Genomic DNA, 25,767 nt, shown 5'->3' with positions numbered 1-25,767 from the left:
CACTGGCACTGCTCAATGCACTGTAACACTGCTACACCCAGGCACCATGTACAGCCAGCCTGCACACTCAGCTGCAGAAAGATTTCATTATTGGGGAATACTCAAGCAATCCTTCTCCCAGTTTGGTTTCACAGTAGGGGAAAAAGCTTCATTTGTATCACTAAAGCCATGTCAAATTTGTAGAAATGCCCACCTTCTCCTGTGGTGTTGAAGAAACAAGAACAAATTGCTCTTCAGGTGTTGTAATCTTCAACCCGTTCCTACACAGGGGAAAAGTATTTTAATCTGTGAAATTCCATCCCGAAACTCCAAGGTTTCTTAGAGCATTGATATTGTGTTTTCTCTTCCCTGCCCCAGCCAGCATTCCCTTCAAGACAGCAATAAAAAGAAGCAGCAGCAAAGGCAACTTGCTTCCCTCTCAACCACCTTATTCTTTCTGATGTTTACACAACTTTTATTTAAGAGATAGAAATGCATTTTCTGAAACAAGAAAAAAGGGTAGATATGGCTGCAATCACTGCATTCCACTCCAAGTTCACAGTAACTGGTTACAAAATGCTCATCTTCTCTCCCAGAAGATCAGACTATTTCAGCACCACAAGCAAGAATACTCACACATTACCAGCTTCTTCTGAAAGGGCTTCTACCCACAGTGTGGACAAGGGAAAGATATGGTGCGTTGAGAACTGTAGGAAAGAAGAAGGAAACATCACCAGTTACTGATCCATTAACCCGGCCCCATTTTTTTCCAAGTGGTTTATTTTTTCCCCTTTGAGGGGAAAACTGAGCATTAGGGACTCTTTCCACCACTTTGCTTCAAGAAACAGCCAACAGAAATTATACCAGCCACACGGCAATGCAATCAAATGTTAAAAAGACACATAATTTCAGATTTATTTTTACACTGGAAAAACTTCACCATACGAGAAATATGTAATGTTGTTTGAAGCAGAGGAAAGGTTTTGTTGCTGGCTGCAAGCTGGCTCACCTGAGCATGTACCAGAGCATCGTTGAAGAGGATGAACCAGTTCACAGAGAACCTGCCCGCGTGCTGCAGGGACAAGGCCCGATTGCTGCTCTCGCAGATCAAACGCCGCTCCGGCTTCCGCAAGGAGTCCTGCAGGTGGGGTCAAAAGCAAAATGACACAATGCCACTCCTCACTCTGTGTGACTTAAGGCCAGTGCTTTAGTCTTTCACAGTAAAGGCCCAGCCCTTCCAAAGTAAAGAGTGCTACAGCAACACCAGCTGGAAAACACAGCAAGTGCAACTGGGACAGCAGCATCAGTAATAGACACAGGCACTAAGAGCAAGAGATTCAAGATGCTAATGGACTGGCAATTGTCACCATACCGTCATTTTCCCAGGAAAGGTCTTCCAGAAGCCAAGGGTGTATTCTGCTTCTTTCATTTTTCTGCTAAGATGGACAGCAAGGTTCTCGTAACATGAACTAGAATCCTGCAGCTTCTGGTATTCTGGAGATGCCTGTAGGGCACAAGGTAAGACACAGCTGAGGGTGCTGCTGAAGCCCTGTACCAACACCACCAAGCAAGCTGCAATACAACTGCTCATTTTATTAAATCAGCACTAAGGGCATGACAGTTGGTCTGGGTAATAAATAGAGCAGATAGAGTTATTTTCTCGGTCACATGTCCTGTTAGTGTCCTGATAGGTTTTAAAAATCACAAGAAGGTCCCTGAATGCTACAAGGAGAATGATTAATACACAATTACATGATCTACTTTCCTGCAGCTTAACAAGCTGTCCCAGAAGTAGTGCTTATAATTGCAGGAACAATACTCTAAATTACTAATTGCAATATTGGGCTAAATGTATAAGCAGTTACTGTGCCTGTTTAGTCATCTTTTATTTCAAAACAAAGTAATTATACACATCTAAATGGGTGGTAAAAGTCTACCTAATGTATATCTAGTGTTTTTTGTAGAGTATGACAGCCGAGGGTAGCTGCAATGATGCCAGATGCAACTGAAAAGCAATGGGCAAACATCACAACAATATATCTGCAATTAAGCACTCAGGCACACAAACAAGCTCTGGCAGAATAATAAGTTTCTACCTGTCACGTGATTTGTGCAGTGGTGTAAGATTATGCAAATAAATCTACAAGATCTTCCCTGCAGCAAATACAAGTTTGAAGTAGCTCCTCTGAGGAATAAACTGGTTTTAATTACCTGGCATGTGCTTCACACAGTTACTTCCAAGCTGTAAGTTTCATGTGTTTATTTATTGCACTATAGATAGAAAAACCATCCTACCACTTCAAAACACGTGGCAAGCTTTAGCAAAGTTCTGGCATAATTATGAAGTCGTCCAAACGGCATGAAAAACAGAGCATTCAAAACTTCTACTAGCTGAAGGTTTTCCTCATTCCTCTCAGACAGTTTCTGTAACAGCTCTTGGTTTTTACTCAAGAAGTCTCTAAATGATGGGACCATTGGGAAACAGAGGGACGAGAGAAGAAAAAAGACATTAAGACATCAGTGATGTTTTATGCAAATGAGCCCAGATTGCCCCTTTGTGAATGATCATAAACCAATAAAAATTTTAAGGGCAAATGCATGCTGCTTATTCATCTATTCACAATTTAGTTTGAGGAAGTACAACAGTAAAGATATGTAGCTAAAACTGCAACACAAGACTTGTTTTTAACTTCATATGCTCAGTCATCAAACGGGCTGAAGGAAGTTGACTATATTGCTCACTTGGAGTGTAACCAATTGCCTTTTTCCTCTTTACCACTTGATTAGTAAAGAACAAACAGGGGGAAAGACATCCCCATTGTTTTTAGAGTAGTAAGTTTCTAACGCTCTTGATTCATGCAAGAAGACCTGAAAGAATCTTAACTTTGCTCTAGTGCACTTCCCTTAATAATTTCTTCTGGCAACTGAGCAGTTCTTCCCCTAACTACAAAAATTACATCCTACCTCAAAGAAAGGCAGGAAATCTGTTCAATCCTCAGTCTGATTTCCAAGAGGGAGAACTAATCTAGTTCAGAGAAGAAGAGGGAAATGATTCTGAAGACAGTACGCTGGCACACTAAGGCAGGATTTCCTCATTAAAAGGAAAGCACACCTATTTTTCCCTCTCCTTTGCTGTAGGTGTGTGCTCACCAGTGCTGGCACATAGGACAGGTGAACTGAAACACATCCAGCTGGGAAACATTTAAACCACAAGTTGTAAGAATCAGGTGAGGCTGAGAAAGCAGGCCCCAGGGACAACAAAACAGATCAGAGTTCACAGCAGACTCCCTAAGAATGCTACACAATCAGTGAGGTGCATCTCACACAAAATACTGTACCTTGTCCAGGTCTGCTAGTGATATTTAAGAACTCTGTTACTGAACCAGCCTGAGGAATAAAGTCTTCTTTAGAGAGAGACTGTTTTTCCTAATTTCAAATTTATGCCTCTGGACAGCTTGCTATTTTTAATTTTGAGATCCTCACATGGAGGTTTCTCTGTTGAAAAATGTCAAACAATAACAGACAACACTCACTACAGCTTGTCTACTCTTTTAGAGGACATGCTCAAAAACCTACCATGGAGACTTCGATAAAGTACTTTTTTTGAAGTCAGGACTACATCTGATGCATTCATGCTGCAGAACATCCATAAAAGATGGGAGGACACCTTTAACCATTTACTTAAGACAGTACCCTTCAGGGAAGGAGTGGGGGGAAATTCATCATTAGCAGCAAAGATATTCTCAACTTTCCTTTGCAAGAAGCAGGACAAAACTTGCACGACATCTCTTTCCTGAAGTGTTATTTGCCTAATGAGACCCTGGCTGCAGTAGAAGCTATGACACCCAGCAGTGACAACTGATGTGATGAGTTCAGCACTGGGTGACTTCAGTACGAATTATAAACAAGCTTATACTGGAACTAAGATTTCCTCTAAGTCACCCTAAAAATCCTGACCAATGAAAAAAGATTCTCACTGTCTCTCAGCAGAGTGATCCTGTATTTAGACTTTGGCACTGGTCCTCAGAGGGCAGAATATTCTTCGTCCTAGGTACCTGTGTTTCCAAGAACTTCCAGTACCATAATTTACAGTGCATTCAAAGCGCTCCATAAATGTTAACTGAACTACGCCCAGTTACAGAATTTGTGAAGGAAAGGCAGCAATTCCACAGACAAATTAAAAACTACCCTCAGTACAAAAACTTCTTCAAAGCACTAGTGTGAGAGACCCACCCTGATTACTTTATTTTCTGGACAAAAACTCTACAGAAATGAGAAAAAAGCTTCAGGATCTAGAAACCTCAACTGTACTGTCTCAGGCCTTAAAATACAATTCCTTCCTCACATTTACAGCATCAATGCACGAAATAGAGCAAAGAAACCTTGAGAGGAAGAGAAGATGCACATGCAGAAATATTATTTTTGCATCATTGTAAAGCACTTCCATAAACTTAAAGAATTCAAATGAAATTAATTCACCCAATCTACTGGAGCTAATTTTCTTTGGTATTTTCTTGACAGCAACATTTGAAAGAATAAACACTAAGACCGAATAATGATGAACATTTAACCTCATTTATCTAAAGTTTTAAAAAATCATGATCTGAACTCTGTTTTTGAAGGAATTTCCAATAACAAGCTTTTTTTCCTCCTTTCTCCACCTTCAAGATGAACTAACTGAACTCAGCAACATTTTGACCTAAATTTTTATCATAACTTTCTCTTTATTTGAAGGAAAAGGAATTAGTGTACTCAAGTATGCTGAGAGCAAGTCTCTGCATGGTCATTACTACACACATACACTCTCCATTCTTTACAGTTCTTTGCTAATTGATAAAAATGTCCAAAAAATGGTAAAGGTTTGCTTACATTGCTGGCTTTGCAAGGAGCGTAAATCCTCCCATTACGAGGAAGTTTGTTACTGAAGTACAATACCTAATATAAGGAAGAAAAAGATCTTCAATTACAAAATGAAAACATCCTGGAAAGCAGCAACTGTTGAAATGTCCAAGAGTTTATGACGATGTCTGGAATGTCTTTTACCACACAAGTTATACAGCACTTGGGCAACACTCAGTGCTACTGAACACTTGGCATTCACCTTCCGCACGGAGCACTGAACATGCATTGCTACACATCACTGCTGCCATTAACACAATGCACAGGGCTTACTTTAATTTTGGTTTTGTTTCTCTCAGATTTGGGTGTGTACAGAATAAACCACCTGTTTCAGCCATTTAGTACTACTAGCTTCTAATTATAGTCAAGACGGAAGTTTTAAGAGGGGAATTTTCTCTTTTCCTGCTCTTTAACATTTTATGACTTCTCCCCATCACTATTAAGAAACCAAACCAAAACAAAACAAAACCACCTTTCTCCAAGGGAAGGGGTCTCTGCTTAGCCCATTTAACAGATTATACTTGTGTTGCCTGACTGATCCTTGAAAGATACTCATGGTGTAACGCCAAGTCTCTGATGCCATACACATAAAAACATGTAAGCAATAGGGAGCAGGGAAGGGCAGAAGACAAGCAGTAGTGAGAATAGAGATTAGGTATTTCAGTCTTTGAGGAACAAAATTAAAACCTTCTATTCTGAGTCAATGAGAACCAATTTTGAAAATTCAGGTTACAAGAAAAATTCAAGTTGAATACTAAGTAAGAAAATGAGAAAGCACATATTTAGAATTATGAACAATCTATATGATAAAGATGGAAGCTTCTTTCAGGGTGATACAGCATAAATTCATCACTGACTTAGCAAAAATGTTCTTGGTTGTGCCTGTGTTCAAAAAAAGCACAACTAGTTGTCCATTCAAACTGCTACCACACAACGAAGTTGACAACCACTGCATAACAACTGAAGTTGATAATCTCAAAATTTTGTTTTCTTAGATATTTTCAGATATCTGGTAACCAAGATACATTCAGATACAACACTTTTAAACTTTCTGTTAAGCCATTATTTTTCACAAAAAACTGTAAGTATTAAGTATGATGACACTTCTGTCACATTCAAATAAAATTGTCCAGAAGCTAGAAGTTACTGATGGGAAAGACAGAAAACAGGCTGACTGCATAGATCTTCTCTCCCAAATGCATGAAGCCAATAAAAACAATAACTAGGAAAACCCAGACTTAATTCTCAGTATTAAAGCAGCTCCAGCTTTTGGGTAGCAGGTGTAATCTTTAGTTAATGACCACTGAAAAAGCACTTTGTAGCCTCAATAAACCCCCAAAGGTATCTTTCATTAGCAGCCTAGCAATGGTAAATCTTATCACATTATACTACAAGATCCTTAATAAATGATGAATATTTAGGCTTATAGGCAGCAACCAAAAAAAGAGTCTGTAACCAGAGTTTTACACAAAGGAAGGTGATGCTGTTCATGGGCTCCACTGGTGAAGACTTGGAAATACATCTCACTACAAAGTGAATCCATTTGTGTAAAACTCTCCACACATTTCTAAATCACAGCAATGCAACAGTTACATAACTTTCCTTATAACCTACTTTCCCTTAACTCAGGGCTTGTTGCAGTCAGTAGATTAAGCCTGCAGAGACTCAAGATGAGAGGGAATTGGATACTTGCTCAGTGTAACTATCCAAAAAGAGACTGGAATGCTTCAGGATGGCCAAGCTCCTGGCTTCTTTTACTCCATGAAGAAAGCTACTTAAAGAAGCTCCATGTTGACCAATGAGATAGCACAGCTTGCTGAACCTGCTTGCCATTTCCTGCAACAACTGGATTGTATTTGCATTGCCCAAATTATCTGTAACAGACCAGAAAGCAATTTAGTTTACCTTACCAAAAAGCAGCACCCATTAACAGAGAGAATCTCAACATGGTGCTGTTTAGATGTTTTATCAGCACTTTCACCTCATGGCTACATTATCCAGAATCAGAAATTCAACAGTTTTAGACTAAATACAGCTCAAATAATGAAGGTATTTCAGGTGAAATCATCAGGAAAGTGCAAATATTAACAGAATGAACACTGTCAAAATGCAATTGTCTTTCACCTCTTCATCCAAACAGGGGAGAAAGCAAGAGCTTAGTTTTATCTTGAAAAATGTATTATTAGGTTTAAATTTTGCATAACAGAGATTTGTTGTGGAACATAGGGAAAACAATATCAAGGAAAAAATTAAAATAAGGTCTTACCTAAACCTAAAAGAGGTCTAAGAACCTGAGATTTGATCTCACTTAGTTTGAAATAAAACCTTCTCTCAGTAGCAGCCAACTCATGCAAACTGGCAATATATCCCATCACGTTTTTGTCAACTAAGGCCAGACAGTTGTCACCACCAGCTATCACATTGCTTATGTACCCTATCTGAAAGATGAAAAAGAGAAAAGAAAGAACAGCAGCTTTAATGTTTTTCTTTTTACACTCCAATTTAAAAATAGAGTAATGCAAATAAAGCATATTTTGAAGAGCTAAGTGGTAGTAATTGATAGTAAGCAATAATTACCTTCAGTGTCAAACAACCCATTCAATACTGTCTTAATACAAGAACGACAAAAGTTGAAGATACATTTAGAGCCACTGCTGTTCATTTTCCTGACTGACAGAGCCGAAAGACAATAAATAAATCACCTTTTAAGGTGGCTCATACAACCATTCCATGTTTAAGAGACAGTGACCTTAAATTCAGTCACTTTACCATCATTATATCATACATTTCTCCTATTAAATACGAAGAACATACTTTATTAGAACTATGACTGTGCTCTGGACAGGTCCTTTCTGGACCTGGAATATGTCAATTTATTGATAAGAGTCTAGTTTACTGATACTGCAATATTCCTAACAGTAGTACTTGCTTTCCACAGTAGCTCAAAGCAAAATTCTTACCTAAGGTCAGCACAAGTGCCACTGATGCATTGTAGTTCCTCACTAATTTTGGCACACACGCAAAAGCAAGTAATTCAGAGTTTGAGCTCTACTTTTATTTCCTTGATTGCTAAATAGAGGATTCCTTTGAAACACTGAGCCAAAGTTGTTCAACAGGCAACCAATTCTTACATGCAAGAGCCCATCAGTCACCCTTAAGAGAAGGGAGTGCTAGCAACAACCTTACAGAAGGCTTACAGGAGTGTGTGTCTGCAGGCACAGACACAGACCCAGTGTCTAAATCCCTGTCCCTTCTCAAAACACCTCCCAAACAGCTTTTCTGCTCAGTTTAGGGAAATAGCTCCCAGAGGAGCTAAGGCAGAGACACTCTCTACCCTCACAATTTCCTTCCTGGTACCTTAAACTCACGTTGGTTTGAAACCATACACAAACAACTCGGAAGAGGCCATGCAATCAAGAGTTCATACCGCTACCTCATGCCAACCTCAAGGCACATGTAAGATTCAGCTTCATGAAAAAAAAACGTGTAGGGGCACCTCCTGTCTCCCACTAACATCAAATGCACATTTTTGCTCAGATCCCCCTTTGCACTTATGTGAAAGGGAGGCGCAGGGAAGGAGAAGGTGCAGAACTCATGGGGACCTTCTGCCCAGTCACAAACAAGAGGCAGAATACTGGAATGAAGTAACAGAATAGGGCAGCCCGTGGCCTCAGCCAGCTGACAGACAAGCAAGTGAAGAGCAATAGCAGGGAAGACTGAACACCAAGACTGGTGAAGCAGAGCACAATAAAAGAGTGCATTTCTGCAGCACACACAGACAGAAGGAAATGAATTAACACACTAGAAACACCTCCTTGTCCCTCAAACAGAAGGGAAGGCCAAGAAACAGGCAGGGGAGAGAACAATACTACTCGACCTCCTCTCTGCCCCCCATCCAATGTGCTCCTCATTTGACTACTAGGAACCAACCATGTGGCTTGACACCCTTAAAGCTCATCAAGCCACCAACACCGTGCTATTTCCTAAGAGCACCAGTATGACCTGTCCTGACTTAAAGGAAATAACACTCACCTTACTACAAGCTAATAACAAAATTGGACTCTTAGTACAGCTATTTTCATTCAAATTATTTTCTGTTGATGTCTCCTGGCCACAGTAATATAATCCAGGTTGGAAGTCTTTCTCATCTGCTAAGAAGAGAGAATAATCTAGTCCTGCTGCCGTAGTCCAAATCCCATCACCGCACACCTAAAATTCAGGAGAAAGGAAGACATTAAAAATCATCACCCAAAGCTGGAAGGAGAGAAAAGTATATAAGCCTTCTAGTCACACATGTACATAATACACCTGCCACGACAAACGACTGCAATAACCAGCCAATTTTTCAGCTTCAGTGTCTCATAACAAATAAACTCCCTGCACATATACTGAAAACACTTTCCAGTTTTCTTTCTAATGGCTGATTTTTTTGCCTTTCAGTTACAAATCAGTTTTATTTTTAAATGGGCATCAAGTGAGTTTGAGTAAAGCGGAACACTCTTCTCCCCTCTACATGAAACTAGGAAATCTATATAAACTTGGGAGACAGTTAAACTGCTGTACATTTGCATAAGGCCTAAGCAGGAAAATTATGCAGCTAGCTTTCCATTAAGATGAGCACTAGAAAACATGGGAAAGGCTGTGGTCTAACCCAAAAATTGTTATTTTGCTATTCACTCAATGTGGTGAAAAGTTCAAAACAAAGAAAAAACCGACTGCCAAAATTCTGCAAAGCTCCGGAAACAAGGAAACGAACAACAAACGTGGCCGTGGTCCAGCCAAGATAAAAACACTGGAAACAATTGTTTAGAATAAAAACAGAGTTCTGAAGTATTTAGAAGTTTCAACACTGTAATATCAATACCAGAGAAACCAAACATAAGGTAAAAGTGAAATCTGATAGGAAGATCCAGCCAGTCACGTTTCTCAGTTCTAGAACTTCACTGTGGTCAAAAACCAGGGGAAGTCTGTGTAAATGATCTCTTGGGTAGATTTTCACAAGCTCATCTAAAGATCATTTCACAGCACAAGCCAAAGAAAATCAAGGGCTCTATTATTAAATAGCACATAGATCCACGAACAGGTCCTTCTCAGAAATTACTCTGCAATCACTTGTATAAGAAGACACCCCAAACTGAAAGAAGAAAACCACAGAAAACAAAGTACCTTTGCAAGACGAGGGACGGTTGTTGGGGAGTTCAAGTGACCAAGCTGGCCAGAGATATTACTGCCCCAGGAATACACCTGCAAGAAGCAGTGCTGAACATCAGAATGTACATTTATATACATGGAAACATACTGAACTGTGCTAGTACAACACATCAAGTGTGCAAACACACAAGTCAAGGCTATAGGAGTCAGTACTGAGAAGCATTTCCTTCATTTTCACTGCCTTCCTACATTCTGAGATTGTCTTCTCACATCCAGAAACGGAATGCATCAAATCAACTCACAGCAATCTTTAAACATAAAGTTGATGGTACATGCAGAACTGGGGCAGAAATGCAATTTACATTCCACACTACTTCCATGCTGCCTCCCAGAAATGGGAACAAAAGTTCAGAAGCAAAAGAAAGTAAAAACTAGAAAAGACCAAACATGATAATTATGTCAGAGAAACAATAAATGGTAACAATCACTTGTACCTGGGATTTGGCAGTGAGTGCTAAGGAATGATGGCCACCAGCAGAGAGGTGAATCACTTCCTTACCATCAAGGCTTTTCACACACAGTGGCTGAAGCCTGGCAATCCCCAGAACCCGTAAGGTGAGGGAACAGGGGCAGAATATGTGAAAAAGAAAAAAATATTATCAGAGGTACTGTTAATGTAGAAATGCTCAAGGTTTTATTTCCTTCCCCAAAACAAATTAGAAAAAACAAAGATATATGGAACGTTCTGGCAATAAACCAGCTCAGTCAAAATGGTCAGGAAGGGCAAAAGTTGACGTCAGTCCTCACCCCAATTAAGACAAAGTCAAAATATCACCAAAACTGTTACTGATTACAAAGGGTAAAATTGGAATTGATTGATGCCCAGTAACAATACAGCACAAAACATTACTTAGAGAAACTTAGGTCACAACACCTAAAAGAACAAGCAGACACTGCATGGCAGATGTTTAAATCTGAGAAGCTGAGACAGTTCAATACTCAAAATTTTCTAGCAATCTACTGAATGAAAAAACGTTTTTCAAAGAAATCTCACCTTGGCAGAACATCACCATGCCCTAGCTGTCCTTCCTTGCCCTTCCCCCAGCTCCACACCTCTGTTCTTAGAGAGGGCAAAAGAGCATCAGCTTCACCACTGTAGGTTGGAGTCAGAGCCACAGTCCTCATTTTTGCCCGTCCTACCTTCCGTAAGAGCCTTGGGGAAACTGAGCAGAGGCCAAGAATGAGAAAAATTTCTGATCATTTTGGTAAATGTATTGCTCAGATTGTATGTTGCACAGTAACAGCACTACTTAATAGCAAGTGATCAAAACTTCTCGAAGCAGTTTTAATTCAAGCCTGAGAACAAAGGTTGACAGGTAAGACAATAGGTTATGGATACAAAGAAGTAACACAGGTGCTAAAACCAGGTAGATATCAAGTAGTTTTCACCAGCTGCTAAAGTATAGCAGACATGAAAATCATGCAGTTATAATGAAGCAAATGAACCAAAATAAAATATACATAAAAGTGGTTTGAAAGAAAATATATCCTTGCAGTGAACAGAAGACTTCAATACTTCCTAAACCTCCCCTCAAATCCAAGATCAATACAGTACTAAACCATATACACATTCAGAGCAATTAACAGCACTAAAATCTGTGAGGGAACAAAGTCATTAACTTTGAAGATCAGCAGCAGGAACTGGAATACTTATAGGTCTCTGGCTCAACACCAGCTCAGTGCCGTGCAGATTACAGACCACACAAATTTTTATGGGCTACAAAACCAACACGAAAGATTATTTGGCAATATGACTCCTCCAATGTGTTCGCTTTACCTTAATTTAACAAGAAAGACCATTTATAAACCCACTGTTTTTTGGTTTTCTTAGCATGCAGCATCTGCTAGTCTTCATTCTCTCCGCTGCTTTCAAGTTCTAAGATATCATTTACAATTCATACACACCTTTGAGAGATCGTTAGATTTGTGTTTAATAAATATATGGGGTTTTTTCTCTTATAAACCTCCACATTATTGTAAGTTTTCCAGTGTTTTTTCTCCAACATGTTTGTTTACCTTGTGACAACAAGCCAGGCAGGGAGAGCCTTCGACTCCCTCCTTCAGATTCCTCTTCTCTAATATCTACTAAACTGGAACTCTTCTTCCCCTGCATGGATTCCAGCCTGACCTGCTCTTCTCGACTGTCCTTCAGAGCTTCGGGCCCCGGGGACCTGCTGCCCGACTGAGATCCTGGCTCACTTGAAGATGTGCCATAGAAGTTCATGACTTTCTTCAGGGACAAGGCTCCAGCCTCGTAGGTGGCAGCGACTCTCACCCCAACCGCCGAGGCGCACGAGGCCACCAGGCTGTTCAGCGTGGATGTGCTGCTACCCGGAGGGCCAGGGATACAAGCACCAAGCTGTTCCTCTTGAGATGGCTAAAAGCAAAGGGAAATGGGAAACTATCAGAGCAGACAGCACAGAACAGTAGGATGATGATGCACATTCACTATTCTAACCATGGGCCAGACTGAACACTATATAATATTTATTATAAATGTTTACTGTAAATTATAGATGTATTTTAACTGTATATATAATAGAAATTATCTAGGTTTTTTATGCTTAGGTGTACATCTATTGCTCAGAATTATTTTTTAAAGGTAGCACCAAGCACCATTTCTAAAAGAATTGGGCTTTGTCTGTTACACCTGTCTTGTAGCTCATCCATAAGAGACTGTAAGTCTGGGGTTTTTAAATACCAACAAAAAAAGGATCTTTGCACACAGATATAAGAAGGGATATAATTTTAAGCTTATTACCAACTTCTTTGCCACCAATGAAAGTGCATCAGTGAGCATGTTCCATTTTGAAAGAGACATGTTCTTTTCAATACAGTAAAAAGTAAACAACAATTCCTGGATTCATTTTGCAAGGCCTATCTTAAAATCAGACTGGGCTGTGCCACCCACCACTGTTGTACCCATACGAAGCTTAGTCAATAATCACCAAGTCACGTGAGGGACAAACTGACTGAAGGCAATGATTAGCCCCAGCACACCATTACCTGTAATAGCAGTCAGCTGATCCACCAAATAAGAAATAATGCCCAAAATTACCTCTGACAAATAGTTTGTATATTAAAACAAAGACAGCAAAGTTCCATTTTCCCATCTAATAGACAGTGGAAAGTAGTATTATTACAAGTACTACAGCTCATTTTATTCCACCAAAATAAAAACAATCTTTGACTTCTTTAGGTTAAAGGACTGGGATTGGTTCTATTTACTTCATCCTATTTCTAAAAGGCATACCTAGCAAAACAGGAAAGAAAACTTCATTTGTGTAGGAAAGCAAAGAAAAACGAAGGATTTTACTAATGCTGAAACATTACATTAGACCTCATCTCTGCTCTTCACCTGTATATCAATTGTGGAAGATTCAGTGAATCAATTCCAGTCTTGATTCCTGAAACGGTGCAAGGAAAACAGTGCTCTGGAAATACACCAGGAGCAAGGAACTGAGAAAGGGAGCATCAAACTATGTGTTTCAGGCATTTCTCAATGCTGGAGTTCTTGCAAGAGTCTGAGGAGCCTACAACTGCTAGAATTCATTCATAACAGCAAAAAGCAAAAGAAAGAGCAAATGTATTTACACAGCATTGATATCTCTAAAGGAAGTTTTCCTCAGAGTAAGAAAGTATAACTTGCTGAGCTACCAAGTTAACTTGACAGATTTTAAAATTATGGGGTTTTGTTGCCATCAGAGGCAGTAACAAAAATCAACTATTTTTTTAAGTATGGTGAAATTTATTTCCGAGAACCACTGTGGAGAATATTTTACTGCAATTACTAAATAAATAAATAAATTTATGTCTGCACAACACTTTAAATGACAAAAGAAATTTTCAGAATTCCAGTGCCAGTTTTGCAAATTAGGCCACAGAGCAGCAGGGCTCCTGACAGGACAGTAGTTAAGTAAGGACTGCCAGACTGCGCTGCGAGATTCTGGATTAGTTCTCTGTCTAGTAACTTTTGGGTTCTATTTTCTTCCCTTTGCCCCTAATTTCATTTCATTTTTTTTTTTTTCCCCTCCCAGAAAACAGTATTTTGTCAGGGAGCCAGAAACAGTTCTTGAACCATCATGTCAAGCATTTTCTGATGCTTACTAAGAGATGAGTACTCAACTGCTCTACTATAGCATCAAAACAGCATGTTGAATAATTTTCCACACTACACAGAGTACTGCTTACACATCTCCCACCGCTTTTTATGAGTTTGTGTCACTCCTGCATTACTACCTTTAGAAGCCTTTTGGACAAACCTTTTAGCAATCTGCAATCCAGAATTTTTAACTGATTGAGAAATTAGATGGATTTGTGAGGGATTTGTTACAGATACAGAAATTAAACCTTTACCTTAAAGGTAAACTGGATGAGTATCAGTAAGATCCACTGAATCTTTCTGCCCCACACAAATGAAAGCCCATGCATCAGGAAACAGAGCACGGAAATTAGCTTATGTGGTTCTGGTACTGCAGACCATGTGGAGAGATTAAAGCACTGTCAAGGCTGCCCACAATGAAGGCTCACAATTGAACAACAGTGGAGGACAAAAAAATCTTCCACTTAAAAGCTGACAACCATCAGTGAAAAAGCCACTTGGAAACTATGAAAACACCATAGCTATAATAATGTCAGTTTGTCATTTGTAAAAAGAGTAATGTTGTCACATATGCAAGAGAAGTTATTGCAAATTATGAGCTGTAATTAGTGATTAGGTACCAACCTGCTCAGGCTCTGTACAGATGTTTTTATTCAGGCTCTCATTTAACGAGTTATCTGACAAACCAATTAAGTACTCTTTCACTTCTTTTTTGTCCGAGAGCAGAGTATTTCCCGAACTAGAAATTGCACTATCTTCCTGTCCATCACTGCTGGAAAGGCCACTTGGTCCATCAGATTCTAAACCTACAAGCCCATGCTGTTCCACAAGTGGTTTCTGGAAGTCTTCACTCTGGCCAGCTGTTACACTTTTGCCTCCAGGGGTGTCCGATGATGGACAGAAAACGTGGTTTTCTGGCTGGTTATCAGACAGTGCTACACCCAGTGGGCAGCAGTGACTATCTGAAATGATTACATGATCTTCCTTGTCTGTCATGGTAATGAGAGGCTGACTGCAGTGATTGCATCTCTCTGGGATAGGCTTCATTTCCTGCACAGGGAGGCATTGTACCAGAGCCAGGCTGTGGTAGGCTCCACAAGCAATCTGGAGCACAACACGTCCTGCCAGGTGCTCTACCTTCTGCGGCTTTGTCACTGGGAAAGTTGTTGTTATGAGACCGAGCTGGCAGCCACTCCCCCAGGCCCATATCTCTCTGCTCAGCGCCAGCGCCAGCGTGTGCTCCTCTCCACATGCCAGTTGCAAAATCCGTACTGATAGCAGAGGGCTGGTTTCGGAATCACAGATACTGACGAGCTGGGGCTCTGGCACGCACGGCTGATTAGCAACTGCACACTGGCCAGCAGAATTGTCCCCCCACATGTACACCACACCGCTCTCCGTCACGGCTCCATTGTGGAAGCTGCCGGCTGCCACCGTAATAATACAATGTCCAAGCAAAGCACTTTCTAAGACAGGACTGTTAACACGTTCCTCAGGTTGTGATCTCCAGGGCAGCTTTCCAAAACTGTAGACCTCTCCACCTGGGAGGGCGAAAAAAAGAAAAACAAATCCTAGTATGAGTGTAAAATCAATTGTTAAACCAGTGTAAAAATATGAAGACTGCTTCAGACAAACAGATATGAATTCCTAGCTCAGTCCAGGCTCAGCAAAACTATAGCTACTGATATAAGAAGGCTGCTGGTTGCTCTCCGCAATTGCTGCTAAGTTCTACACCTCACATTAATGTTACCCTGTGCATGCATGTACTGTTAAAGTAAGTAATGCCTTTCTGCTAAAAATTCGATTACACTCCAGTCAAGTGAGTTAAGTGTATTCGTTACTCCTTTCTAATTTAAGAACATACTAAAGGACACACAAATGTGTATGAAAAGCACAAAGTACAGTCCTCATCTTTCCAAACACATATCTAGTATCACTTCTAAAAGAAAGTAACTTGAAAGTAACTGAAGATTGTTATTGCCCCAGATGGTTACAATTGAGGTGTTCATTACCTTCTGTTAGAAGTAACCCATGATGGATTCCAAGGGCCGCCTGTAACACTGTCTTTCCACTGAGGCCTGGAAGCCTTTCTGGAGTCACGGAGCAGGAACCAGCCTTCCAAACATAGACCAGGCCTCTCTCTTTGGCTCCTTCTGCCTCTTCTGAGCTACAAAGATTGGATGAAATTGGAACACAACCAGGATGAAGTTTTACATGGTTCAGTAACACCTATGCAGGAAAGGCTCGGTAGTTCAGACATTAATTGTACTTTCAAGCCAACATATTTAAATTACTATTACCAAATAGTAAAGTAAATGCTATTTAAATGAAAAAGCAAGTGTCTTCTGTTTGAAACCATAAGGTTTTTTCTCATTTGTACTTTACCACGTACCAATTGCTCCCATTAATAGTGTGTTTAAAACAGTACATCAGTAGGAGCTCATCCTTTATACACTGTCATTTCTACCTCTAGAGATAAAAATGAGGTTTTGATTGTTTGGGGTTTTTTCCTTTTTTGCAAATTCTTAATGAGTGTCTCACATTCAAATGAACCAGTTATTCAAAGCAACTGAACCATGAAAAAACAAATATCCTGAAATAGCATGCAATTATCAGGGCTTGCAGGAGTGACTGGAATTATGCAAACTTCAACACACTGTGGTTTGGATGCTCAGTCAGCAACTTCTCCAACTCAGCACAAAGAAATTCCTCAGAATTTTGACAAGCCAGTCAAAACCAGTTTTAACAACTTGCAGAATCCCTTGATTTAAATACAAAAAGTTATGTTAAGCATCCATATAGACTAGCTTCAATTAAGACTAGACTTAAAGAGTCATGCTTAAGTTTCCTTAGAATTTTATATAAACTAGACTGTTATCTACTCAGAAAGAAAAAAATAGGTTTAGCTCCTAATTTGACAACAGCCAAGTCACTCATTCCCTGCATAAATCAGTTCTCCCAGCTTGACATGAACTTGTGGAATTAAATACACTAAGATGGCAAGGGAAGCTTTGACAGAATTACAGTCTTTGTCTAGGAGAGAAGGCACAAGAAATGAAATGTGCTCCAAACCTGTACCAAATCCATAAAAAAGCTATTCTGATACACCACACTGCAGGCAAACTCATGCAAGTAGCCCTGTTCCTGCAGGCCATGGATTTGTTAAACTATGTATTTTGTTAACTGTGGTGCACAGGATGAACATCTTCATACAATCTGCCTCTAAAACATTCAAGTTAAGAGTAGCTAAGAAACCAAATTATCACTCCTAGCTCCCGTGTCCATCCCAAATATTTTTTCTACAAAACAGAAATTAAAAAAAGGAAAAAAAATGAAAGGTGACAGCCTAGAACTCTTCTAAAATTCAAGTAAATAGTCCATAAAGCAAACAGATTTAAAATGCAGAGTCCACCTTGCATTTCAAATACATAGGACTTGTGTTTAGAATAGAAGCAAATATAAAAGGAACCAATCAAGTAATATCTAACCAAAGGAAAAAAAAAGGCTTAAAAATTTAATATCAATATAAGGATATTTCACCTAAGATGAAAATACAGATTTTGCACAGATGGGCAAAGCACGCCAAAGAACACAAAATTATAATATTGAGAGTTTTCATCAACATACTGCACATCAAATCTGTTCAACACCCGACATTTGTGCTTTTATCCATTTAACAGGTCTTCAGAAAACAAATTTGGACATTCACATAACAGGATTTGTGAGAAAAACATCTGACCTCTATCAAGTATCTCAGTGCAAGAAAAGTCTCCTGGAGGGCTACTGATCCAGAATCAAAATTCACAGGTACCAGACAGGATGTACTGTTCACTTGGGAATGTTACTTCCAAGAGTGTAGCCTGTGGCTATGGCTTCAGAAATTACAACCATCAGCTTAAAAAAGAAGTTGCTGTTGTAGCAACTTTAGTGTTCCAGACACAACTGAAGCTAAGATAATCATCTTCCCTTTGGTGTAAGTTTTAGTACAAGTTACATAAAGAGTATACTGATATCACTTAATTTTCCAGGATGATCACGAGCTGGCCTATTTCAGGGAGCCTCTGTGGTTTCACCTAGCTGCTCATTCTCACCTTCTTTCCTGTGAGTCCATCTGTCAGTGGCAGCACTCCATCACCACCAAATTGTTCCTCTTTCAAAAGGAACAATACAATTTTCACAAACTGAAAAAGATAAAAACCAGCTATTTCATCGCAAATAACATAAAACAATAACAACAACAAAACAAAAAACCCTCCAAAGCTTTAGCTCCTGCCTTATTCAATAAATAAACACTTCCACACTGCCAGGATGGTTGAAGTGTTTATATTTAGTTCACTCACACTGAGCTGGCAGATGGAAACTAAACAGCCAGACTCATCCTAACTACTCAGCTCACAATGGGTCTATTGTAAGGACAGAATGAACAAACCTCGTTCAAAGGCAGAAATTCGCATCAATCTCTCTACAATTCTCATTATACCACTCAAAACCCACCAAAAATGGATTCATCTTCAGTCATAAGACAGAATTCAGTACTCAGCTAAATTTAAAGTGAACAGATTTGCATGAGCAGAAAATTATTAGGAACTGAATTTGTAACTTCACTCCTAAACCAAATCACACATCACCATTAGCAGGTGCAATTCTGCCTGGACAAAAATGCAGAAAGCAGAGTTCAAAACATTTCTTCATGCAAACTGGTAGCAGAGTGCCTATGGACATAAAAGACAACCATGAAAGGCAAGGGGAAAAAAGTGGCTACTCTAGCTACAATTTTATCCTTTCAGATTTTGAAATTTGCACGTTTACCCTCACACCTTTCCATCCTCATGAAGATAACTTTGTATCACTTTTCTTGGAATAAAACAAAGCTACAGTTAATCTTTGTTTCTTATGAGCTGTTTGGCTTCTTTCGGTGTTAAAAGAACTGGGATTTTTCTTGATCTACTGCCTTACTATATGAAGTATTACAAATTTTAGTTACATTAATGCATGTGTATAACCACATTTATTCAAACAAAGTTTCACATATAAATGCTTTAGAGCTGTTGCTTTATTACAGTTGCTGTCTGATATCCACTGTAACAAAATCAGAAAACGAATTAGTTAGTATAAGAATTAAGACTCAGAATAAGTAGTCTGAAACATTGGGATAGAGAAATATATATGGCCAGTCATGAATACAGGAAACAAAATATATTCAGACCTGTAACTCTCATACAGAAGTTTCAGTGCACACTTGGAAACAGTAATCATCAAGTTGATAAATAATTAAAATAACTAACAAAACCTCCAACACTTTCACTGGAGTGCCCTGAATAATGAATTACCAGGGAGATCACATATAGAAACAACACAGCACACAAACAATTCCAGTCTTTCAGATACAGGACCCTAAAAAGAGTGATTTGGGCTTCAGAGCTGGTAAAGAACAGACTTCAAAAAGATAAAGATTTGAGAACATGGTATTGTGGTAAGGCATATGCACCCTGCTCAAAAAAACCTCAAAAACCAGAGCATACTTTCTAGGAACACAAAGACACACTAGTCACTAGAAAGATACTGCTTTCAAATCAGCCTCTCCTTCCTCAAATACAAAAGAAAAAAAACCCACAATTGTAAAAGTTAACTTTTAAAATATTAACAAAGGAGTCTCACAAATACAAGGGAACTGTCATGCGATGCTTCAGTAGCAGAGGTGTTGATGAAACATCAAAGGAAAATGGAAGCGAATTTTGGAACCATAACTTCCTGATGTGTTCTTGCTCAGAGCAAGTAAATTTAGGGTTTTCTTTAACCTACCCAAAACCACCTAACCATACAATTCATTCTCTTGAAAATGCTAGCATGCCTCCTTTGTGAAGGACTCTAGCTTCAAATAAAATGATTCAGTGGAGCACTGACTCAAAGAGATGAACACTTTGCAGAGCAACTGAAGTATCAACAAATATACCACTTACATTGCATATAGTTATTTGAGGTTAAGCAACTGAGGCCTAAAATTCTTGACTTCTAGAATTTATGGTCTTTTTTAAGGACTCAAGTTTTTTTCATTTTCATGAGTCTCAACTGCAAAAAAAAATGTAACTGTCATGAAACCTTCTGATTGTAACAAAATAAAGGTAAAGACAGGCATTTGATTAGCTGTTTTGCAAGATCTCCCTTCAAGGCCAAACTGAAAAACTTTTTACATAATTATTAAGTAAGAAAGCTGCAACAGTGGTGAATTAGAAACTAAGAGCATGATATGATGGCAGGGATAGATATTCTTTTCCAGAAGCACACACTTTGGGTTGCATTACCAATCATTTATGCATATAAGGGAAAACAGCCAAACTGCCTTCTTTCCACAGATGAGACATATTTAAGACATTTTGAAATCACTTTCAGGTTAATTTCAAGTTCTTATTCACTCCTAGGACAGCACAACATTATTCCCATTTCACAGCTAATGCAAAATGCAAGTTGCTTTGCCCCAGCTACAAACTAAGGAAAGTAATTGTAATAGAAGATTTCCTCCTCCCAACAGAAACATGCAGTTTTCCTTGCTTACTCTCACATTACATCTACATTGTTTCCTTTCCACTAAGATTACCTGAATTATTATTAGATTTAGCATTCATGGAAGTGAACATCCAGGCACAAAACAACACTCCTGCATGGAAACTCAGTGTGATACCAGCACCTTCACTGCTCTGCCCGTACTTTTACCATTACATTTTTCTTTCAATGCTGCAAGTTGAAAGCAGCAAGGAGTGCCAATTATGAAATGCATTTGTGCTACAGACAGATGGTCACTGGCATGACACTGATGTCATTCCCTCCACTTCCAAAGTTAAAGGCTAATTCTCCAGAAATCAAACGCTACCACACTGTAACAACTGTCACGGGTGGGAATGACGTGGAGCTAACACTCCTCTCATCACCATGGACTGTGCTCTTCAATGACCATTTTTAAGCAAGCAGCACAGACATGAAGGTAACCTTACATTCACTGCTGAACAACAACAGCTGGTGTTCCCCTGACTTTGAGAAACACTAGAACTCCCATGAGCCTCATGTGCTTATTTACCTGCTAGTCAACAAACACTGCAAACATTTCTACAGCTTTCATACATGTTTACTTATGTATTTCCAAACACGTTTTTAATACATTTGTTGCATCACATTTAGCAATAACTTGCAGGACCAAGACTGCATGTTTGTTACACAGAATTACCTAGTCAGGTTCTGAAGAGATGATCGCCAAGCTTCCTCATTCAAAACAGAATTGTCAACATCATTTACTGTTGGCAACTGTGGCTTACGTGCAATGTGTGACCATTAAAGAAGCTCTTGTGTTTTGGTCAGCACCAACCACTGCTTTTAACGTTGTGTGATTAAGATCTGCTCAGAACAAAACAAAACGACTGGCTACTGAGAGATGGTAGCGATCCCTTTGGATGCGGGCAAGGGCGCAAAGCTTTTAATGCCAGTTCCAGGATCCAGGATGGTAGCAAAACAAAGCAGTAAAGAAGCTGGGGGGAAAAAACTAACACAGGTGAAAATTATCTGCTACAGCACGCAATTAAAAATCTTAAATTTACCACACTCAGACAAAAAATTCTGAATCTCCTTCTGCCCCTTTTTCTTTTGAAATTACGCCTTAATTTTGCACATTCTCATGCGATTTCCCGTCTGAAGACCGCTCACTCTGCAGAAACTGAAAGTGGTAGGTACAGCTAGTTTACATAAGCTGCTGCCCTCCAACAGCTGTGATTAACTACAACCCATCTACGAGCACTCCGGCTGCTCTCCTACTTTGGCTCTGGAAGCGGAGGTCTGTGACAGTGACAGGTCACTGTGTCACCTGTGCAGGACACTGCAGCCGCAGCGCTACCATCGCTCCACGCACTCCAGAAGCTGAACCGCATTAACCCCCGAGCAAGCAAGGCACGCGAAGGGACAGCACTTTTAAACGCAAGTGCAAGCTGATGAAGGGCATGGCAGCTACAGGTCGGGGGTCTCTCTCCACCAAGAGGGAGGGGACCTTTCAGACGCGACAGAAATACACCTCGATATCTCCGCTGTTCCAGCCCATCACAGCGCGGTTACAGTCGGACACCCAGGGTCCGTCAGAGCTGCTCTTCGGCCTCTCCCCAAGCCCCAGGGCGCAGTCGGGGGCGGCGCAGGGCCTGTCCCGTGTCTCCGGTGCCGGGCGCTCCGGTCCCGCAGCGCAGGTGCGGCAGGCGCGGCGAGCGCGGCCGCCCTCAGGCGCGGCTCCCCCTTATTGCGCGCAGCCCCGCGCGCAGCCCCGCGCGCAGCCCCGCGCGTCCCGCACCTGTTGCCGCTGCGCCGCCCGCAGCCGCGCGCTGCCCGCAGCCCCTCGCGCCGCCCGGCTGACTCACGCGGGGGCGCGGAACGCGCAGGGGGCGGGGCCAGCACGCGCGAGCGCCGACGGATCCCTGCCCGGGACAAAACAGGCGGAGACCGGAGGGACACGTGGGTGTGCGTCGGGAGATACTCGAGGCGCAAATAAAGAGCCCGGGGCCGGCTATGCGGGATCGGTGACAGCGACAGCGACAGCCCGGCCCCCCTGCTCCGCAAACCCGCACGACACTGCTGCTTGAGCGGGGAACGGGCCTGAAACTTTCATACTTTCATTTAAAAATCATGGTTCCAAAGACCTGTATAGGCTCTCCTTCATAAATTCTCACATTTTTTAAGGCTAGCTATTAAACATTTCTATTAGAGTGTTTCCTCCACTAAGTGGAATGATTACTCCATTTATTTTTTTTTTCAATAACAACCATCACCAGCTATAAGCGTGTTTTCTTCATTTATCATCCCTGGCTACCTGGCAAAAGTTGGCTTACTTTCCTTTGTGACAGTATTTCCCCTCTACTCCCTGACATGCAAAGGCAGTGGGGTTGCAACAAGACACGGAAATTGTTCCTGCCTTCCCAAGACATTTTTGCTTTAAAGAAATAATTGTGCTCAAGGGAAAAGTGTTATTCTCTGACATCAAAACAGTGAAGCAAAGGGAAGATTTCATGTGATGTATTCAAATGAAAACTGAAGGACCTAACGGGTCAGTGTAAAAATACCACAGGACAATGCCTGCTCCCTCAGCTCGTGTCATTTCCCATGTGTGGGTTGGGTGTTAGTCCTAGGAAGCTGCACAGTGAGTCCTGCTCGTGCAGGACTATAAGAAGGGGACTTTTGGCTGTCCATATCCAGGGTAAATCCACTGTGCATTCCCTGCTCTGCAGTGGGCAAGATTAATTAGTTTTCTCTGGTTATTCTGACCTCATTGCATCCCTTGGACATGTAATCCAGCAGGGACGGACAGGTCCCCAGGCTGGTGTAAATGCCAAAGCAAGGGCAGTCAGTGCACAGCTCCTGCAGAAAGCAGAGCCACAGTGCTCAGAAAGCTCACCTGAGAGCCCAGAGGCTGAAGTCTGAAGCCTGGAACTGCTACAGGCAGGGAGGGAAGTCAAGGCCTGCTCCTGTGTGAAACCTATCCCTTCATCATCCAACTTACTACTCTCCGAGTTGCTTAACTGAAAGAAATGTGTACAAGCAGAAAGTTTGGATTTATTAATTCTCCATCTGCAGGTATGAAAAATGTTGGCTAGTTTTGGAGGGCATGTACCAAAGGACCTGAAATCAGTGGAGCTGCTCCAGAGGTGCATTTGGACATTCAAAGAAAAACTGCAGAAATCACAAGACTCTTTGAGGCAGAGACCTCATGCGAGTCATATGAGCTGTTACTGCAGACACAGAGGGATGAGGAGGAGCAGGGAGAAAGAAAGAGACACAGTTTAATTTAAACAGGACAACATGGGACACATGCTGTGTGTAAGTGCTGTCAGACCAGGATGCTGTTCAGAGAGAAGGGGCTCCCAGCAAATCCAAGGCCTTCAGCACATGGAAGCAGTGACTACAGCAGAGGTATTTAATATCATATTGTGATACTTCTGCATTGAGAGAGGGTAAGCTGGGGTGCTTGCACTTGAGGGAGTGCAAAGCTGTCACATTGTTGCTAACCAGACAGCATCAAACTTTGCAGCTTCAGGCTTGTGAAGCTACTGAAAGAGGAATCTGTACCTTAGGTGACAATACATGCCTTTGATGTGATGAGCAGGGAGAGAAGATTGCACTCCAGTGAGTTCTGTGCCAGTGAGAGATTGTAAAGGAGGGAAGCAGCCAACAACCTACAGTTCTGGAGGAGGCAGCACGCCACAGATGGCAAATCCTGTGTTGTCAAATTATAATCCATTCAATATAGCTGCTTGGGAGGGCTTGAAGCCTGCTTGCCATTCATTGCTACCTGTTTATAGCTGAGTAGTGTACAGCACTGTTATGCTGTATGGGCCAAATTAATAGGCTATGTAAATTATACAGTGGTGAGGAAGGAGGTGAGGGGTGAGGGATTAAGGGAGAGAAGAATACATAAATGTAAACTTCCTGAAATTTCACTTCTGCATTTGAGTTTTGGTCCCTGCCCTAACAGGCCATTTAGAGATGAATAATTCAAGGATAAGGGGGAATGACGTGCATTTAGAATGATGCTGGCAGAAGTACCCTCTGCAGTTAAGGCAGCTTTATCTTTGTGTGTTCTGAGTGGGTGCTACCATACCAACACAGGAACACAGAGAGAGTTGCTCCCCTTACAGCCAGCACTGGAGATCTATGACTGGTAGAGAGAGAGATGAAAGCGATGTGCATTGCTCAAAGCCACTGCAGTTGAGGAGAAAGAAAAGAAACTCATCAGTAGAATGGTAGTTTGCCAGTGACACAGTTTGTCCCCTCTTGCTATGCCAGCTGTTAGATGTAACCAGAGCATCCCTTTCTTTACCCTCTCTGCAGCCCCTGCAGCTCCACACCCTCCAGAGCTGGAGGTACAGCACACAGGGACCTTGGAGTTACACTGCTTCTTTCCAGGAGCAGGATGTTGTGAGAGGATCAAATGGGTGAAGCACAGCATCCACAGAGCCAGAAAGGAGATATTTTATCCAATGCCAATTTATCCAATTCCAGCCATTAATCAGTACTTAGTTACTAAATGACCTGCTAGTAGCTTCTTGTTGTACCCAGCAATCTAAAATACATACCAATTTCTTCATGAAGCAGAGACAAGGCATCCTGTTTGGAGCTGCCACATCCTATATACATCTAGAGAAGCTGTGTGAAGGATCCTGTGCAACTGTGTACAAGGGGATCAGCAGGTGAGCAATATTGCCTTCCCAGTGCTTGCTGAGAACAGCTCCTATGGCAGATAAGGCAAATCAAAAGTCCAGTTTTGCCTTTAACATGATATTTGCATAGGCCCATCCCAATTTTTCAGGGAACTCCTCCACTGCAGCCATGGAGGCATCACAAAGACTCTGATCCACAGCAGTGTGCCAGGAGATTGTCTGGCTGAACCAGGGCGGGAGCAAAGATTTTCCTTGAAGTGAGTGATCTCTGCATAGTTGGAGTATTGGGCTTGAGGTCATGCTGCCATCACACAGGGACAGGAAAGCTGTGAGAAGGTGGAGTGGGGCCACTGCTCAAAGCCATGCTCTAGCAATACCTGGACAGCAGCACAGTGC

At 41.0% G+C, this 25,767-nt stretch overlaps 2 protein-coding genes across 6 annotated transcripts in view; one reads left to right on the top strand and one right to left on the bottom strand.

The window, feature by feature from the left end:
- Window positions 1-22,596, bottom strand: part of ALS2 (alsin Rho guanine nucleotide exchange factor ALS2) — a 36,687-nt gene extending 14,091 nt beyond the window's left edge. For 2 of the 5 annotated variants that reach the window (XM_041403376.1, XM_041403381.1), the window contains exons 1-17: window positions 22,512-22,596; window positions 18,283-18,372; window positions 16,204-16,358; window positions 14,816-15,732; window positions 12,106-12,466; window positions 11,084-11,252; window positions 10,524-10,620; window positions 10,045-10,122; window positions 8,911-9,087; window positions 7,145-7,316; window positions 6,572-6,752; window positions 4,849-4,914; window positions 2,275-2,437; window positions 1,352-1,483; window positions 989-1,117; window positions 616-686; window positions 194-260 (exon numbers count right to left, since the gene is read on the bottom strand). In XM_041403376.1, coding sequence (XP_041259310.1) covers window positions 194-260; window positions 616-686; window positions 989-1,117; window positions 1,352-1,483; window positions 2,275-2,437; window positions 4,849-4,914; window positions 6,572-6,752; window positions 7,145-7,316; window positions 8,911-9,087; window positions 10,045-10,122; window positions 10,524-10,620; window positions 11,084-11,252; window positions 12,106-12,466; window positions 14,816-15,732; window positions 16,204-16,358; window positions 18,283-18,302 — 2,955 coding nt within the window. In that variant the 5' untranslated portion in view covers window positions 18,303-18,372; window positions 22,512-22,596. Of the gene's footprint in view, window positions 1-193; window positions 261-615; window positions 687-988; window positions 1,118-1,351; window positions 1,484-2,274; window positions 2,438-4,848; window positions 4,915-6,571; window positions 6,753-7,144; window positions 7,317-8,910; window positions 9,088-10,044; window positions 10,123-10,523; window positions 10,621-11,083; window positions 11,253-12,105; window positions 12,467-14,815; window positions 15,733-16,203; window positions 16,359-18,282; window positions 18,373-21,410; window positions 21,709-22,244; window positions 22,477-22,511 lie in introns of those variants that run through there. The other 3 variants (XM_041403377.1, XM_041403378.1, XM_041403379.1) reach the window with 3 other exon arrangements.
- A 1,426-nt stretch (window positions 22,597-24,022) lies between these two features.
- The window catches only part of CDK15 (cyclin dependent kinase 15), a 34,405-nt gene continuing 32,660 nt past the window's right edge, over window positions 24,023-25,767 (top strand). Inside the window, 4 exon segments of the mRNA XM_041403506.1 lie at window positions 24,023-24,124; window positions 24,998-25,127; window positions 25,130-25,146; window positions 25,304-25,401. Of these exon segments, the coding sequence (XP_041259440.1) occupies window positions 24,023-24,124; window positions 24,998-25,127; window positions 25,130-25,146; window positions 25,304-25,401 (347 nt within the window).

The sequence above is a fragment of the Onychostruthus taczanowskii genome, unplaced genomic scaffold (assembly GCF_017590055.1).
Source record: "Onychostruthus taczanowskii isolate IOZ18803 unplaced genomic scaffold, ASM1759005v1 scaffold20, whole genome shotgun sequence".
Taxonomy (NCBI): Eukaryota; Metazoa; Chordata; class Aves; order Passeriformes; family Passeridae; genus Onychostruthus; species Onychostruthus taczanowskii.
This window is presented reverse-complemented; position numbering and strand designations above follow the sequence as displayed.